The 17,261-nt window shown below is 35.2% G+C and overlaps 3 protein-coding genes across 4 annotated transcripts; all 3 read right to left on the reverse strand.

Moving 5' to 3' along the window:
* Positions 1-279: 279 nt before the first annotated feature.
* On the reverse strand, positions 280-7,109 carry LOC133299797 (uncharacterized). Of its 2 annotated transcripts, none has more exons than XM_061499281.1 (7): positions 6,568-7,109; positions 5,899-5,953; positions 5,576-5,650; positions 5,293-5,384; positions 2,484-2,565; positions 1,303-1,386; positions 280-410 (listed from the first exon to the last, which is right to left on the reverse strand). In XM_061499281.1, exons 1-7 carry the CDS (start codon positions 6,903-6,905, stop codon positions 339-341), a joined length of 798 nt encoding a protein of 265 aa, XP_061355265.1. In that variant the 5' UTR covers positions 6,906-7,109; the 3' UTR covers positions 280-338. The 2 variants fall into 2 exon arrangements, with proteins under 2 accessions (XP_061355265.1, XP_061355264.1); XM_061499280.1 differs by having other exon boundaries at positions 311-787.
* Positions 7,110-8,251: 1,142 nt separating this feature from the next.
* Positions 8,252-12,076, reverse strand: LOC133299788 (NADPH-dependent aldehyde reductase-like protein, chloroplastic). Its single transcript, XM_061499272.1, has 3 exons — positions 11,938-12,076; positions 9,922-10,757; positions 8,252-8,837 (listed from the first exon to the last, which is right to left on the reverse strand). The coding sequence occupies exon 2, from the start codon at positions 10,740-10,742 to the stop codon at positions 9,933-9,935; it is 810 nt and encodes a 269-aa protein (XP_061355256.1). The 5' UTR covers positions 10,743-10,757; positions 11,938-12,076; the 3' UTR covers positions 8,252-8,837; positions 9,922-9,932.
* On the reverse strand, positions 11,980-15,798 carry LOC133299793 (pentatricopeptide repeat-containing protein At4g13650). The gene is made up of 3 exons (XM_061499276.1): positions 15,658-15,798; positions 12,363-15,574; positions 11,980-12,110 (listed from the first exon to the last, which is right to left on the reverse strand). The coding sequence occupies exons 1-2, from the start codon at positions 15,796-15,798 to the stop codon at positions 12,470-12,472; spliced, it is 3,246 nt and encodes a 1,081-aa protein (XP_061355260.1). The 3' UTR covers positions 11,980-12,110; positions 12,363-12,469.
* Positions 15,799-17,261: the final 1,463 nt, after the last annotated feature.

Raw genomic sequence — 17,261 nt, forward strand, 5'->3', positions numbered from 1 at the left:
GACGAAAATAAATATAACCGTTGGATCAACATAATCAATCTAACGGTGAGATTGATTGGTAGTAACATGGTAGTAACACAATTTGGTTGTTACAATATCCTTCCTCATATATATATACCTTTATTTTATTTTTCTCTCCTTCCACTATTGGTTGAAAAAAATAGGTAAATTAGGTATGAAAAAATATAAACTTAATACCTTATCCCATATATATAATTTACCCCTAATTTTTTCACCCTAAAATAACGGAATATCGAACCAACTCCTAGGATATGCAAACCCAATAGATGAGGATAAAATCCAAGGAGAGATTAATTATATCAATTATGTACATCATTTCAGTAAGGCCACCACATACAAATCGTGTGCCAGCAAGCAGGTGGAAAACCAAGTCCAAGGCATGATAATGTCTGTCAAATTTAATATACAACATTAGGCGCATACCAAAAAAAAAAATATACAACATTAGGCACGAACTTACTATACATATATTTTACACAATCACTAAGATTGAAGAGCAGTGCTTTCAATGAATTTTTTAATTTTTAACTGAAGTTACTTAAAATGACCTAAAAATTATGAGGACTTTTTTATGCGACCAAGAACAATTAGTGTGTCTGACATGACCTATAGGAATGTGCAACTGCCACCAAGGATTAATTCATGGTTCTGAATAGGACTTTGATAGATACTGACGCCATTCTTCAGGTGTTCCCTTTTTTACTGTTAGCATGTTTAACGCTGCACTAGTTAGAGGTATGGCAAGTATATCATAGTCCTTTGGGGCCTGAATAACAACAATAAGATTCTTAATTGTCAAAATATGAAAAGATTAAAGACCCTAAATATCTTGAAATAGGTAGTATGTTTCAAGGGAAATGATATACCTACTACTATTTTAGCTTTACTCTCTTATTACCTAATTGATTACCTTTGAATCAATTTGAGATCAACGATAGGTAATTTTTTCCATTTTTTAACAGTGATTTCAAATTAATCCAACTGTAACCAATTAGGTAGTAAGAGTAATAAGACTAAAATAGTAGTAAGTATAACCCTTCCCATATTTCAATTGATAAATACAATTAAAGGTTCGTATTTTAACATTGGCAACACTTCCTTGGAAGCTATCATGTTTCCACTCATGCCTAGACAAGGATACGAACAGCAGGATCAAATAAGGAGCATAGAAGTAATATGCATGGTGATTTTCGTTCACAGGCAATTTTCAATAATGTTCTGCTTATTTATATGATCATATAAAGAAATCATATTTGTTGTACATAGTTAAGAAGGCAGTACCTTGGGGACCTTAATCAATGTCATTCTTGCTTCCTCTAAAGTTTTTTGACCTTTCCTTGAGTTGCATTTGACACAAGCAGTTACCTACCATCAGCAAATATTGTATCAGGAGTTTTCTATGTTGTGAAAGGTTGATTGAGGACTCATGGTAAACAGGCAATAAAGTGGAGATGGGCTTTGAACTGACACTCAATTAAGAACATAGCCAGACGGAAAAGAAGAATGTAACAAACTTCATTTGTAACTAGATTTCCACTTGCCGCCTCCTTTTGATACCAACGTTTGTAAAGGGAAATGCAGCAGATGCTAATCATACTCTAGAATTGAAATCAAAATGATTTACCCATTCTAAGCATTATTAAAGAACAGATTCACATAATTTTTTCATTTAATCATATTAACAAAAACAAAACTCTAAGAGGGCGAGCCTAGAGCAACAGTAAATGTGCTCCTTTGTAATCGAAAGGTCAAAAGATTCGAATTCGGGAAATAGCCTCTTTGCAAATATGCAAGAATAAGACTGCGTACAAAGATTGTCCTCACCCCTACTCTCGCTAATCGGGTTTGGGGAGTGATTTTTTCATATTAAAAGATATTCTACTTACCTTTTCCTTTTTCTTTTCCTTTTTCTTTTTTGATGAACAAAATTTTGTATTTCTACTTTCACGATTAAATCTTAAAATCTTAATTGAGCTTTTCAGTCAACTTGAAGGGAAATCGAAGTACCAGTATACCACCATAGGCAGTGTTTCTTTTCTGCCATAACAACCAGTAGTGTTTCTTTGGCAGCAAAATAGAAGAGTAACAAATGAACGGAGAAAAATTATATTTTAGGTTCATCTACTCAAGAAGAGGCACTCATGTCAATAGTCATGCTATTTATACAAAAACAATAATAATAATAATTCTTTAGCTTTATTCCAGGCTGTAATTTTGTTCTTCAGAGTACTGTTACAAACAAATAAAGGGCACAATCAATGCCTCTGAAAAAAAGCTCACAACATATATATCTGTAAGACTTGACATACACCCTCAATACTCCCAGAAAGTGATTTTCATAAATCTTACTTATCAATAGTAAATAATCATCATGTTGATCTTGCATGTCAAATTTTAGAAAAGTAGGACAATAATAAGTATTCAATTAGTTGATATTTTCTTTACACCAAAATGATTCTCACCAGATTTTCCCATGTCCATTCTCCACCTAGTGCCATAGGCACCACATGATCAATGGTCAAATTTTCACGAGAAGAGCAATACCTGTTGAGAAGGTAACATAATGTAAGTGCAAGGCCTTATATATGAACTAAATAGTCACTTAAAATGACCAGACTACCATTGGATCATTCTGCATTTGTTAATTGCATAAGACTTTCATGAAAGATAAAAAACAATGTTTTTTCTCTTCTGACTGATAATTACCCCATAATGATGAAATGTTGAGAACAGGCATAGTACTTGTTAGTTGTTACATTCCACGTACTCAAATCTCAACTATAGAAGCAAATGACTCATGCTAGTTATGGGCTTGCATAAGGAACTAAAAACAAACCATACGCGTCAACAAAATCAAATTTAAAGGATCCCTCATGTTCTTCATTACACCTTACATTGACTTTCATCCAAATTACTGAAGACCCCAACCAATACTATAATCGTGAATACCAAACTGCATACCACCATCTATATCCCATATCCATTGACTAAATAATAAATTATAATCTTAATGTTTGATCATTTATGGCTTAACTTACATATTTTCACAAATTATTAAGCACTTAATTTTTCTATGGCAACCTTGATGGAAAACAAGGTTGGGGATTTTATTTTATGCTTGAAAAATCCCGAATCATGAATAAATTTCAGCTGGACTAAGGTTATAGTCCTGTCAATCAATGTTTTACTTAAACAGTATTAAAGACGTTCTAAAATATTATCTGACCTGTATCAAGAAGAACAAGTGTTTAGATTGAATTCTTTTTTGAAATAGTATTCAAACATCTTTGATAAAATTCATCTGGTCATTGATGAGACCTTGGGATGCACCACCCCAAAAACTAGCTCAAACGGTGGGGGTGTCCAAAGTCTTATAAAACTCACATTAGTTGCTCATACAACCAACGTGGGACTCCAAATCTCATACCATGCAAATGGAACCCGACAGTCATCCCCTTTCTTATATCAAATTTAAACACAAAATAGTGTTGGATGTGTTCTTTATTCAAGTTTCAAATTTAGCAGGTCAACAAATAGTCATTAATAGTTAATTGTGCACTTGTGGCAACAAATAACTCTTAGGGTTATAGCACATGGTACAGCTATTTTGAAATGTCAAGAATATTAAAACTGGATATAATTTAATAAATTCAAAATGACAAATATGAAAGTAAACAACTAATATGCAAGAAAAGCAGAAAACTAAATTAAAAGCATACATATTACAAAATTATCAAATTGACCACTTAGAGCTCACTTTCAAAGTAACCTGAATTTAAAACATGTATTTGTCAAACTATGTTAAGGTTAGGGTATCTATAAAAAGATGCTATCGGAATCTGATTGAATCAAAGAATGGGTCTTGAAACAGAAATGGAGAATAGGAAGAGTGAAAGGGAGAACTCAGCAGGCAATTGCAGTGACTGCTGGCAAACTCAGACACTACCTTTGAACTCATAGAGGGAGCCAACATGCATGTTTGAGAAGCATCAGAGGCTGAATGTTTGAGTTTAGGGTATGTTAGAGATATATAAAACCATTAATTTAGCCTCACCCACCAGCTTAAGTTTTTGGGTTGAATTGGTGTATCAAAGCTTCGGTGTCACGGGTTCGATCCTCACCGCCTCTCACTTTATCTTGTGGAATTTCTTAGCACAGATAGGTGGGCATATGCAGTATCCACCTTTGAACCCCAATGGGCTCTCGTGTGAGGAGACGTGTTAGAGATATATAAAACCATTAATGTAGCTTCACCCACCAGCTTAAGCTTTTGGGTTGAATTGGTTCTTTACAGGATAATTTCTGATGAAATACTTAAAGGCTCTACTATAGAACTCGGATATCGCACAGAGTGCACATGAAATTAGAATTTCGTTTGAAACTTGCTAGAGTGTGTGGCATAGTGTAAGGGTTCGTTGTGGATAGGTAAATGCTATAGCACTTGCCATGGGCTCTGTTAATAATTATGACTCTACAGAAGAGAGAACATGTTAATAAGAAGTCATATTTATACTCAACATTTTTAGTTTTAGTACTACGTGATTCTCAATTAACAGGGTAAAAAAGGAAATGGGGTGGCATAGTTCTACCACCCATTCCAGAAGAAGAGAATGCTTATCACTCGGCAGTCGGCAACCCTTTCCTAGACCAAGTGTCCCCTCCATTCCAAAGAAAAAGAAGTAGATAAATAATAAAGAGAAAAAAGGGAAAAAAAATTAATTAAAAATTCAAAGTAAGATATACATCTCAGTGGCATTCACAGTTTCATTTATTCTACAAGTTAAACAAGTAATTAGGCCAATGTAACTATGTAAGCTTTGACACAAATTGCAGTGCACCAAGTGAAAGCATGGCCAGTTAGCCTTTTCTCAGGATTAAGCACCTCAACCTATCATAAAGTTAGCTTTACATAGCTTATTCATTTTGCAGTCTTGTCCCTGAATAACTTGTTAACAGACAATTCCATTGAGGTCATCCACTCAGGTAATAAAATGACTGTTATTTGCAATTCTAATGCTCTAAAGTTGAAGTAGGAAAAGAATTGCAGTCACAAGTCACAACAAATGGATGAATCTTTTATGTTAAGCTCCACATTATCTTACCGAATTCAGGATTCAGAAAAATATGAATACCCATGAATTTCCTTTAGCAATGACAATCTTGATTGAGGTTATTGAGTTTGCAAACTGACTACATCATCTAATATATATATAAATATATATATCGAACACATTTAGATCTATGAGAAATCCAGGTTATGTAGAGACTTACTGACAGGTGTAATTGTCCCTAAATAGTATATTTTTCCGACTAAGTTTGTTCTTGATCATTCTTCTTTTAACAACCTGAAGTAACTGAGGAACCTGTACCAAAATTAAGGATATGTTGAGCTTATCTGTATTGGAGAGAGCATACAAATAATAAGAAAATATTTAGTAATAATACAGTTGAAAATTATTTTGTTTTGAATGCTGATTGAGAACCACCGTTACTGCTGGAATTGTGAAGAAGATTAACAAAATCCGATAAATCAAATGTATTACTCAATGCATACCCTTAAGACAGCTGGTATATAGAAGGATCCACTGGGAGAGTTCACAGTCTGAGCATAATACTCTAATACATCAGCCTGGATAAAGAAACTTCTGAAATTATAACTTGATAAACAGATCTTCAGTGTTCCTTTAAAAAGAAGAGAATGAGAAAAATTGCGGTCGTGAGTGGGTAGTGATGTATGTGCCTTTCCATATGCACATTCAGCATGTAAGCCCCAGAAATGAAACAGGCTTAGATTACACATTCAACTACAAATCAAACAAAGTGAAGCTGCATCAGATAACTAACAAAAAATGAAAAGGTAGAGCTGAAAAATCTGACCTTCTCCATAAACTCCAAGCATATAGCACGTTTCCAGCCTACAACATTGACTGGCCTGGAGCAGGATGACAGCAGTCAGAACCATAAGCAAACAACTGAGCAGGTGTCTTGGTATTGGTTACTATAAAAGACAAAATCAGATGTTACAGTCTTTCAATGGGACTATCCCCCAAAGGGACTAGTGCCATGAGTCCAATATTCATTACCATCCACAACTTACATATAAAACCACTCCCCAATTAAATCTCACTAGCGAGGATAGGGGTGAGAAAAATTCTTGTACACAACCTTACCCTTATATATTTGCACAGAGGCTATTTCTCAAATTTGAACCCTTGAATTTTCAGTCACAATGAGCAGTTTTACCATCCACAACTTACATATAATTCTCAAAAGTACTAAGCCCCACCAAACAAGCACTTAATTGAAAAACAGCTTGGAAAGGTTCAGAATCAAAAAACTGCAGCATTGAATTACAAAAATCAGCAGGAAACAGTCTAAGTACCAGAAACACCCAAATTAAAAAAAAAAAACAAAAACAAAAACAAAAAATTAACCCCTATAGACCTTAGTGTGCTCAATATAATAATATTTATTCAGGGAAAAAGTTCAAAACTTTAAATTATTGTAGTGCACAGCAATACATGGCAAGAAAAAAAAAAAAGTTACCTGTATGATATATCCAACACCAGACCTCGGAAACAAGACAAGTCATCATCATCTAACTCATCATCATCATTATCATCATCATCTTGGTCACGAACACCCTCATTCCCAACAGTGGGGCGTGCCTCCGCATTGCAACGGTTGGTTTTGCTACGCAGAGATGATGAATAGTAAATTCCAGCATAACAACCTATGTACCTTAGCCTCTGCCTGTGATGAGTGTGGGTCTGAATTGATCTGCACTTGGAGAGCAAAAATGGGTCCTTTTGATACAAACGAGATGATACTCCATTCCCATTGAAGAGAAGCTTTAACCGACCCTGTGTGGTGAACTGTGCCATATGCCCTTCAATCACTTTTTACTTGCAAGTTGCAAGCTTGAAGCTTGTTCTTTTCTTCTCAAACCCACCTATGATAACATTCTGAGATATTTGTATTGCTACATGTCACCGTCGTCACAGAATAGAAACTTGTAACGCAAAGACATATTGGCTTTAGAAGGCAAAAAACAACAAAAATCAGGACATGCAATGCATTATTGTCTAAGTATTTGCTCCGTGGAAGAAAACTGTTAACCACATGTTTCCGAATTTTCCTATAACTCACAAGTTTGGAATATCTACTTGCTGGTGATTTGTCTTTAGCTGGATTGACAAATATGCCCTTTATAATTAGATGTTGGAATGCTGATCTGAGACGCTCAGACAAAACAAAAATGTGTGGAACCTTTTTTTTATTTTTGGAGTTAATCCGATTTTAATTATTTCTTTTAAGCGAATTGATTTTCTGCAGTATTTGCACAAATTGACTCTTTAATCTGATTATAGCAGGACAAGTCAGGAATGAAAATATTTAAATTCCTCTTGAAAGTGGTATGTGAAAATCGATCCAGAGTCTTTTATTTTTCACTTATTCAACTCTGCTAGCTACCATCATTTGGTAAATGTGTGGATCCTTGTGAGATAACTTAAATAACCTGACAAATGAGCTAGAAAAAAACTGAAATCTCAATAAATGTTAACTTGATCAATCCAATGAACCAGTGTTCGATGTTTAATACTTTTATCAAATCACTATTAAACTAACTATTACAACTAAAGGTTATTACAAAAATTGTTTCATGTGATTTTGGGTGACATTTAAACTTGCAAATGAAATCAATAAATAAGTGATGAAATTCAAACATAAAAAATAAAATTTGAAAGCGTTATAAATTCGAGAAAATTTTTTAAAAAAATTCAGACCCTAGAGATTTGGATTAGGTTAGCAATTTATTATTTCACAATAAAATTGGCCCAACTTAGTTCAAATTTAACTTGGCCCAAAACGACAAGCCCACACCAAATTGCCAACTCTAACTACTAGAAATATTTTTCGATGCTTAAAAACATAGGAGCTCTGAATTCTGAGGTGCGATTTTGAATTTTGAAAGGAATGACATAAGCACCGAAGTACTAGTACGCAATACTAATAACGCTAAGATTGTAGAGTAAAAGAGAGTGAAACAGAAGGGGTTTAGGGGGTTGGGGACGAGACAATAAGATTAAATTAATTTAAAAAATATTAAGTTACAACAATACACATGTACAAGTTATTTTACACAAAGAAACTTTTCTTTTGTTTTTGCTAAAAAAAAAAAAAAAACTGTGTAGGATTCTAGCACACATAAGTTATTTTAATACAAGATTTTAAAGAAGTGAGAGGATACTTTAAATGCAAATCTTTCTCAACAGCTGATTCTTTATAACGTGCTTCACTTGCCCCCAAATTCATCCCCCAGTCCAATGAGAATTGTTCAAACAATTTGTTGCTAAAATTCTCAAGTTGTATAGTACAGAAATTTGTTAACTATTTTTTTTTTTTCTATTTTTTTTTTTTAAAAAAAAAAAAAAAAAATCTCTATTTCAAGTACAGAGGATAAGTCTGGACTCTGGACACACGGTGAGGAGGAACCCTTGTGACGAGGTCACAAATTCTGGTAGCTAAAACAAAGGGTAAGGCTGCATATCCCTCCCTCAGAACCCTCAATAGCAAGTGAAACTGCACTGGGTTCCCATTTAACATTATTTCAACTGCATGAACCATGAGATCAACCACACTACACCATAAGGTTCCTCCAATTCTGGTCTAACGTGTTTTAAGTTTACACAAAATAGCATAATTAGCATCCCATGATCCTTTTATTGCCTCATCTCAGACAAGGCTAAAAATAACTCTTTAGCTGTAGAAACGAAACCGACAAGGACAGATTATTCTTGTGCATCAAGACCAACCTGTGAAACAGTTAGGAGGACATTGTGAGTTTTCTTTATAACTCGTAATAATCACTAAATAATTGAACAAATAAGAAACCATGAAATAATGTTACATCCAATATTCACGGAAGTCACATGTTTCTTAAGGGTTTGTAACTGCTGACCAAAACAATTTTCATGCAAGTCCAATATGGTATTTTCATCTCTGATAAGGTCTTAAAAAAAATTATTTGTATTACCTTTGTGGTATTCAACTAATGCAAAATATTTTGTAATACCTTCATTCTTGTCAAGTATAATAAATCATAAGAGTTTCAATACGCAATCCAATATGTTCGATCAAATCCAAAAGATTGCACACAAAAATTTATCTCAAGGACAGATTGATTAACATTGTTTTCTTTTGTGGTTCAGGCTATCCCTGCATTTAGTACCACTTAAACCACCTGCTGAAGCGTGCACTAAATCAGCATATCTACCAAACAAAAAGTACCACTTTTTATTTCAAGAATAAATATCATTTTTGGTCCTAGCAAATTTCATGATTCTCGCTTTAGTCCTTAGCAAATAAAAAAGCTATTCGTGGTCCTTCAGAAATTCAAAATGTACCCATTTAGTTATAATCGTGATCCCTCACAAATTCAAAAAAGATCCATATTAGTCCCTCAAAAAGACTAAAATGAGTTCACTTTAAATTTCTTAAAGACCACTTTTATTTGCTAGGGACTAAAACAGACATCGTAAAATTTGCTGAGCACCGAAAATAATAGTTGCTCTTGTTCTAATGCACACAAAAAAAACACTACTACTTTTAACCACGTTTATCAAAAAGAATGTACCATTTTTTAAAGCACATATCAGTGTTCATATAAAATAAAATTCATATCTTATGTTAACGTTAATTAATATAAGATTGCTCTCTAAATTAGCATCGAAAACTAACAAACCATTAGCTAACATAAATCAAACTAGAGTAAGAATTAATCATTAACAAAGAAGTAACTCATCACAAAATTCATGAAATCATTGACACTTGCAATAAATGATCAACCACAACAAGAGAACAAAATTTATGAGAGAGAGAAGAGTGAGAAAAACATACTTAGTAAGCAGCTAAACATAACCACCATTAACACGAATAACTTGACCATTAACCCATTCAGCAGCATCAGAAGCCAAAAACCCAACCAAAGGTGCAACATCTTTCGTCTCCCCGAGCCTCCCCAACGGTGACTCATCAATTATCTTCTTCACCTGTTCCTCCGTTCTCCCTCCGAAGAACAGCTCCGTCGCGATCGGCCCCGGCGCCACGCAATTAGCCGTTATCCCTGTCCCCTTCAGCTCCTTTGCCAATATCTTTGTCATCGTCTCCACCGCCGCCTTCGCCGCCGTGTACGCCCCGAACCCCACCCTCAGCGCCCCCACCTGCGACGACGAGAACAGTATGATCCTCCCTCCGCCGCCGCGCTTCACCCGCCTCGCTGCCTCCCGGCAGCACAGGAACGCGCCCCTCGCGTTAACGGCGAAAACGCGGTCGAAGCTCTCAACCGAGGTGTCGGCGATGGAAGGGTAATTGCTGTCTAGGGTTCCGGCCGAGTTGACCAGGATGTGAACCGGCGAGTTGAATTCCCGCTCGGCCGATTCGAACAGGTTCTGCACCTGAGTCTGATCGGAGATGTCGGCGCGGACTGCAATCGCTCGCGGGAGGACGAGAGCGGCGGCGGAGGCGGAGGCAGAAGCGTTGATCTCGGCGGCGAGTGAGTCGGCTGGGAACGAGTTGTGAGAGGAGTAGTTTATAACAACTCGGGCACCGAGTTGACTCAGGTGAAGAGCGACCTCTCGGCCGATTCCGCGGGACGACCCAGTAACGATTGCGACTCGGTCTTGTAGCGGAAGAGATTGAGTGGAAGTGGAAGTAGCCATATGCACTCACTGATGCTGAAGATAATTATTGCAAGATTAGGATTACGATAAATTTGTAAGGTGTTTAGACTTTATATTATGCATATAATAATCCCATCTTATTTAATAAACTTTTGGAATATATTAGTTAATTAAAAAGAAATGTACTATTAAAGAGTTGAAGATAAAGAGAGTAATTTTTATTTAACTACATACTGATTTAAGTTTGTAAATGATAAGATAACATATAACTTCATTTCATAATATTATCAAAGGCACTACAGGGGAAACAAATGCAAGACACTCATAAACCCCATAAATATAATAATAAAAATATTATAATAAATATTAACTGTAACTTATATATAAATTTTTATCATTGATATTGTATTGGTTCACTAGTTTTAAGACCGAATGGTATTATTTTTATTTGTTTTAATGGGAAACCGAATGGTTTCTTAATAATTGAATTGACAGGACCCAAATTAGTTGGTGGTCTGATTTTTTCTTGTGTGTCAACACATCAGGTCTAGTTTTAATAATAATGATCAAACACATGATCGGTTAAAAAATAAAATTAAGGAATTTTTTTGGTTTAAGAAAATGTTTCTTATTTTCATTTTGTAAATTAACTTTTTTTCAAAAAATTTACGTCCTAAAAAATATTTTTAGTTTAGTTTGTTATTTTCTGTTTTCAAAAAATAAATAGTACGATAATTTGTTTGGTTTACGTAGTGTTGACGAATTAAAAAGTTTAAAAAATTTATATGAAAATTAAAATGTTTAATAATAAGAATAAATTTATATTTATATTCATAAAATTATCAATCAATTATCTCAAAATCTTAAATTATTACATGAAAAACAAATAAATGATTTTTATATTACATTTCTAATAATAATGGTCCCACATTATTTATCACATAATATTTTAGACAATATATATTAGAATAAATCTATATATTTAGCCTTTAAATCTCACAAAATCAATTTTTCTGGTCTAAAATTAGCATGGACTAAAGTATTAGAGCAGCATATGCCAGCTTTACACTTTTTCTTTTTTCTTTGTAGTCAGATTAATTCCCTTTATGACATAGAACGGTTTTTGCCTGAGTTGCATAGCTTGGAAATCAAATCCGATACCTTTCAACCCTTGGAGTCCTCTCCTTGGGCACATGATTCATGCAAAATCTCCTACAAGAATCAAGAGCCATACCTCCAAGCCTATTTACTGTCCTCAATTTTGAGTATCGAAATCCATGGAAGAGATATCAAAATCAGCACTCTGGGTTAAACCAAATGTCACCAATAGCTTCAGCATGTGATATATGGGTCAAAAAGAATGCATGCAAAGAAAGCTCATGAAATGCCTCAGCTATTATTGTTCACCTGAAAAGGAGAATAGAAAAACATGGTATCATGATACTTACTAAAAAATAACTAGCATAATGTGGAATTTTTAAAATAAGAGAGCCTACTAAAGCACTCAGGAACCGATTCAGATGAAGCAAAGTTATAGAAGATGCAAGACAGAACATACTGACAATGTACACACAAGATGAATAACAGCATCACATTAGAAGCATCAAGTCACTGACTTGTCCTAAAATATATCCAATTACTTCAGGTTGGAGTTCTTACCACAGACTTGGATGACCAATTCAAATATTCTGCAACATTAGTCATAATTTGTTGTTCACACCACAAGCCTAGACGGATTCATTCATTATAGTCAACCTTCTTCCCTCTCACCAGTAATCTTTACATGAACAAACACCACCTTCAAAATGATGAAAGCGATATGAATCTCTCACTATGATAACTCGATCTGATATCTTAGAGACATACTTAATCCAGTTGTGGCAATCCCCACAAACCCGAAGATTTTTAAAAACATGGATAGGAGTGGAACTAGACAAACTAAGCAATCCAAAAGCAATTGCCAGTTTCTCACTGTGTATAATTTGTGTTGGATCCTTCTGACGTCGTTCGACATCATTCAGAAGGAAATTGCGCTGCGGCACATAACCATTTTCAGCAGCTCGTTCATTCAGATCTCTGAGATATTCACATATCATGTCTGCATTAGGGTGTTTCTGATCACCAGCGAAAAATGCATGAACTGAATTATTAACCTCTATCCAGCTACGACCAGGCTCTTTCTTAACACCTCTATCTTTCATCATTTCCCTTGCCCGATCCCTACAACCCCATTTCCCAGTCACTGCATACATGTTTGAAAGCAAAACATAGGTTGCTGAATCTTTGGGTTCCAGTTCCAGAAGATGACTTGCAGCAAACTCCCCAATATCAAGATTCTTATGAACAATACAAGCACTTAAAAGGGTCCTCCAGACCATTGCATCTGGTTGAATTGGCATCTCCTCTATAAATCTCCTAGCACGGCTTAAAAGACCAGACCGCCCAAGAAGATCCACAATACATGCATAATGTTCAGGTTTTGGCACCAAGCTGTGCACTTCACTTATTGATTGAAAGTATCTAATTCCCTCATCCACCAAACCCACATGGCTACATGCTGATAAAACTCCCACAAAGGTGACGTGGTTTGGTAATACACCAAGCTGTTTCATATCTTCAAAAAGTCTTAGTGCTTCGAATCCATAACCATGTTGAGAATAACCAGTAATCATGGCATTCCATGAAACCTCATTTTTCTCGGGCATTTCAAAGAACTGTCTCTCAGCATCACCAATGCTACCACATTTTGCATATAGTGTGATCAAAGCATTAGAAACCTCAGATTCTGAATCATAGCCAGCTTTTTTAATCATGGCATGAATCAGCTTCCCTAGTCTAACATTAGCAACATTTGCTGCAGCACTAACTGCAGAGCCAAATGTGAATGAATTGATTTCTAGTCCAGCTTTATTCATTTGAGCAAATAGATTCAGTGCTTCCTCAAAATGTCCGCTTTGTGCAAAACCTGATATCAATGAGTTCCATGATATATTATCTTTAGCAAATATTTTATCGAAAGCAACATATGCTTCTTGTACTTTCCCACACCTAGCATAAAGACTAACAAGTGCGTTACCAATTGAAAGATCATCCAAATAACCAGAGACACATGACTGAGCATGAATCTGCTTTCCTTGATCAAGTGCTTGGATACCTGCACATGCACTGATTGCACTTGCAAATCCTATATTATCAGATTGTATCCCTTGATCTTGCATTTCTTCAAAGAGGTTAAGAGCTTCAGCAAACATATCATGTTGTGTATATCCAGCGATCATGGCTGTCCAGGAAACAACATCTTTCTCTTTTAGTCTTCTAAGGATTTTCAGGGCAGTATCTAGTTTTCCAAGTTTGGCATACATGTCAATAAGCACACTAGAGACATACACATTGAACTGAAAACCAGTTTTTAGTACTTGAGTATGAATCTGTTCTCCTAGATCAAGAGCTCCCAAAGAAGTACAGGTTTTCAAGATACTCGGATAGGTGAATTGATTGGGTACAATACCTTCTATCTGCATCTGTGTAAATATTTGAAATGATTCGTTCAGATTGTCTAACAGGCCATAAGCCACGAGCATCACATTCCACAGCACCACATTTTCATTTTCAGTAGCAAGGAAAAAATCGTGGGCAGTTTTTAAATCTGAGCATTTTACATAAAGATCAAGCAGTGCACCTTCAAGGATTATGTCTGAAGATATTCCAGACTTTATTGCATATGAGTGTAATTGCTTTCCTTTCAGAAGAGCCCCAACTGATGCACATGCACTCAAAAGACTTGCAACTGTAATGCAATCAGGTTTTAGGCAATCAAGATGCATTTTCTTAAACAACTCTAAAGCTCTGTCACTATATCCTTGTTGAGCTAGACCTGAGATGAGTGAGTTATATGAAACTCTGTCCCTCTGTGACATTGCATTAAAAATCTGATCTGCAGATATCAAATTCCCCAAACGGGAATATAACGTCACAAGGGCATTGCAAACATATGTTTCAGAAGAGAATCCCTGCTTCAGGAGAAGGCCATGAAGCTGCTCTCCAAACTCAAAAAATTCTACTTTTGTACACGCACTTAGAACACTAGAAAAAGTATAAGGGGTAGGGTAGATTCCTGATGTATGCATCTGGTAAAATAAAAGAATGGCTTCTTCTTCATAACCACTTTGCGATAAACCGGATATCATAGCTACCCAAGAAACACTATCTCTCTGCTGTAAATTGTCAAAAACCTTCTTAGCAGAATTCAAAAAACCATTTTTAAAATAGAAATCAATCAAAGGATTACATATAAACAGACTATTTTCAAAACCAGAAGTTATAGTCCTGGCATGTATTTGCTCCACATAGTGAACCGGAACAACATTACCACTACAACAACCCCTCAAGACCCCTGCAAAAGTTTTCTCATCAGGTTTAACCTTTTCCTTCATCATTTGCTGAAACAAACCTGGAACTTGACCCGTCAACTTGTCTGCAACAAACCTATGTATAATCTTATTCCAACAAGACAATGGTCTATTAGGCATATCATCAAAAACCTTGACTGCACCATCCAAATCACCAAATGCAATGTACAAATCCATAAGACGATCACACAAAACCACTTCTGCATAAAAACCCATCTTCAAAATCTTCCCATGAAGCTTCCACCCATCTGAAAACGACCCAGAATTCAGACACCCTTCTAACAACCACAAATATGTCTGAGAATTGGCACGAACACCACGTTCCTCCATTAGATGCAAGAAATCAATTCCATTTTCATCCCCCTCATTTTTCCCCTCAAGAAGATCATCGTAGCCGTAGGCATAGTTCACTGCAGTGTTAGTGTTACTGAAAGCAGAAAAACTCAAATTTCCACAAAGTAACTGCAAATAGAAAAGAAAAAAAACACAAACTTTTCAGAACAAGGTTCATGAAGTAACCAAGAAACCTTAAGATTTAGCATTACCTTATGATCCTTAGAAATGGGTCTGTATAATTTTTGATGTTTGAATTTGTACTTTTGTGGGAAAGAATAGGACTTGGAACATAGGAAGAAGAACCCACGGAGAGAAAGGGTAGAAGTAAGCATAGATTGGGGTGTTAGCATAGCATCTAATCTGAAGTCTTAAAAGGTAGTTGGTAGTTTTTGTTTCAATCATGGAAATGTGTTGGAAAAATCATTGTGAAGGAAAAAGTTTTGGTGGTCTATACCTGCGTGGTCCTTTATTCAATGGATGACACTTGAATAAAATTTATAAGTAAATATAATTTTGGTCTCTAACAAAAAAACACGGTTCTTACTTTACTCCCTTACGAAAATAAATTAGTCAGTTGGTCCCTAACAAATTCAAAGTGGACCCATTTTAGTCCTTTTGAGAGACTAATATGGGTCTTTTTTTAATTTGTGAGGGACCACGATTTCAACTAAATGGGTCCACTTTGAATTTGTTAGGAACTAACAAAATAATTTATTTTTGTAAGAGACTAAAGTGGGGACCGTGTTTTTTATTAGGGACCAAAAAAGGTATTTATTCAAAATTTATTTTTCATGTCTTCTCCCTTTTCAATACTGATTTTGATTGATCAGAATCACTCGAGGTCCTGTAGTAGAGGATAAATTTTTTTATCCGGATATATGATTTCGAAAAAATGATAGAAAAGTTAGTTGTTGGAAATGTTACAAAAAGTTGTTTGATAAGTATAAATTTTCCTTGAATTATTTGGTTAAGTTTAGTGGGTCTGTGTTTGGTTGATTATGAAATATTATAGAGAATATGGGATTATTTTACAAAAATAACCTCACTTTTACTTTTTGTATTCAAATGTGTATTTGTTCGTTGAAACAGTCATATGTGTAGGACGGTGAGTTCCATGGTTTTTCGAAAGAGCTCTATTATTAGATTGGGGGATGATCCACTTACCACCAAAAAAGTTTACAACTTTTACAACCAATTTAATCACCGTTGATTTTCATCAATCTAACTGTTATAATTTATTGAGAATTAATAAATGTGACACAATAAATGCTATTAATTCCCAATAAATTACAACCGTTAGATTGACGGAAATCAACGGTGATTAAATTGGTTGTAAGAGTTGTAAACTTTTTTGGTGGTAAGTGGATCCGTTCCCTATTAGATTTGAAAAGAGTGGGAAGAATAGGACGCGGTTGCGAACATTTTGTTCTGGGCTTTGTAGGACTGTGAGTAGCTCCTCCTATATATGTCATGGTTTCATCATATAGTTGCTCCATGCTTTACTATTTGTTGAGCTTCCTCCTTTAATGCTAAGCCCAAGCCCATTTGAGGAGTTTCCTAAAAACCCTAACCCTAATTTCCACCTCCTCTATATATACTCATTAGTTTTGGGTGGAGGCTAAGTCATATGAGAGAATTTTATTTGACAGATATTTGAGAGAAAATTGTTTGAGCAAAGCTTTATGCTTTGCATTTGAGAGATCTCTAGAGAGAGTTTGAGTGAAACATCTCTAGGGTAGTTTGATTATCACCATTGTTGGAGAGGTTGAGTTAACCACCACATTGGTGTATTTGATTATTTGTAACCATTATT

The sequence above is a fragment of the Gastrolobium bilobum genome, unplaced genomic scaffold, assembly GCF_033153095.1.
Source record: "Gastrolobium bilobum isolate Gb01-03AN ecotype WA unplaced genomic scaffold, APGP_CSIRO_Gbil_v1 utg20899, whole genome shotgun sequence".
NCBI lineage: Eukaryota > Viridiplantae > Streptophyta > Magnoliopsida > Fabales > Fabaceae > Gastrolobium > Gastrolobium bilobum.

What these genes read in the sequence shown, in the direction of transcription:
- LOC133299788 (XM_061499272.1), bottom strand. Translation starts at nt 10,742, where the DNA reads ATGGCTACTTCCACTTCCACTCAATCTCTTCCGCTACAAGACCGAGTC.
- LOC133299793 (XM_061499276.1), bottom strand. Translation starts at nt 15,798, where the DNA reads ATGCTAACACCCCAATCTATGCTTACTTCTACCCTTTCTCTCCGTGGG. An exon ending in CCATTTCTAAGGATCATAAG is followed by an intron (nt 15,575 to 15,657) that starts GTAATGCTAAAT and finishes TTCTATTTGCAG; the next exon opens with TTACTTTGTGGAAATTTGAG.
- LOC133299797 (XM_061499280.1), bottom strand. Translation starts at nt 6,905, where the DNA reads ATGGCACAGTTCACCACACAGGGTCGGTTAAAGCTTCTCTTCAATGGG. An exon ending in GCTTGGAGTTTATGGAGAAG is followed by an intron (nt 5,651 to 5,898) that starts GTCAGATTTTTC and finishes TTCTTTATCCAG; the next exon opens with GCTGATGTATTAGAGTATTA. An exon ending in CATTGATTAAGGTCCCCAAG is followed by an intron (nt 788 to 1,302) that starts GTACTGCCTTCT and finishes GTTGTTATTCAG; the next exon opens with GCCCCAAAGGACTATGATAT.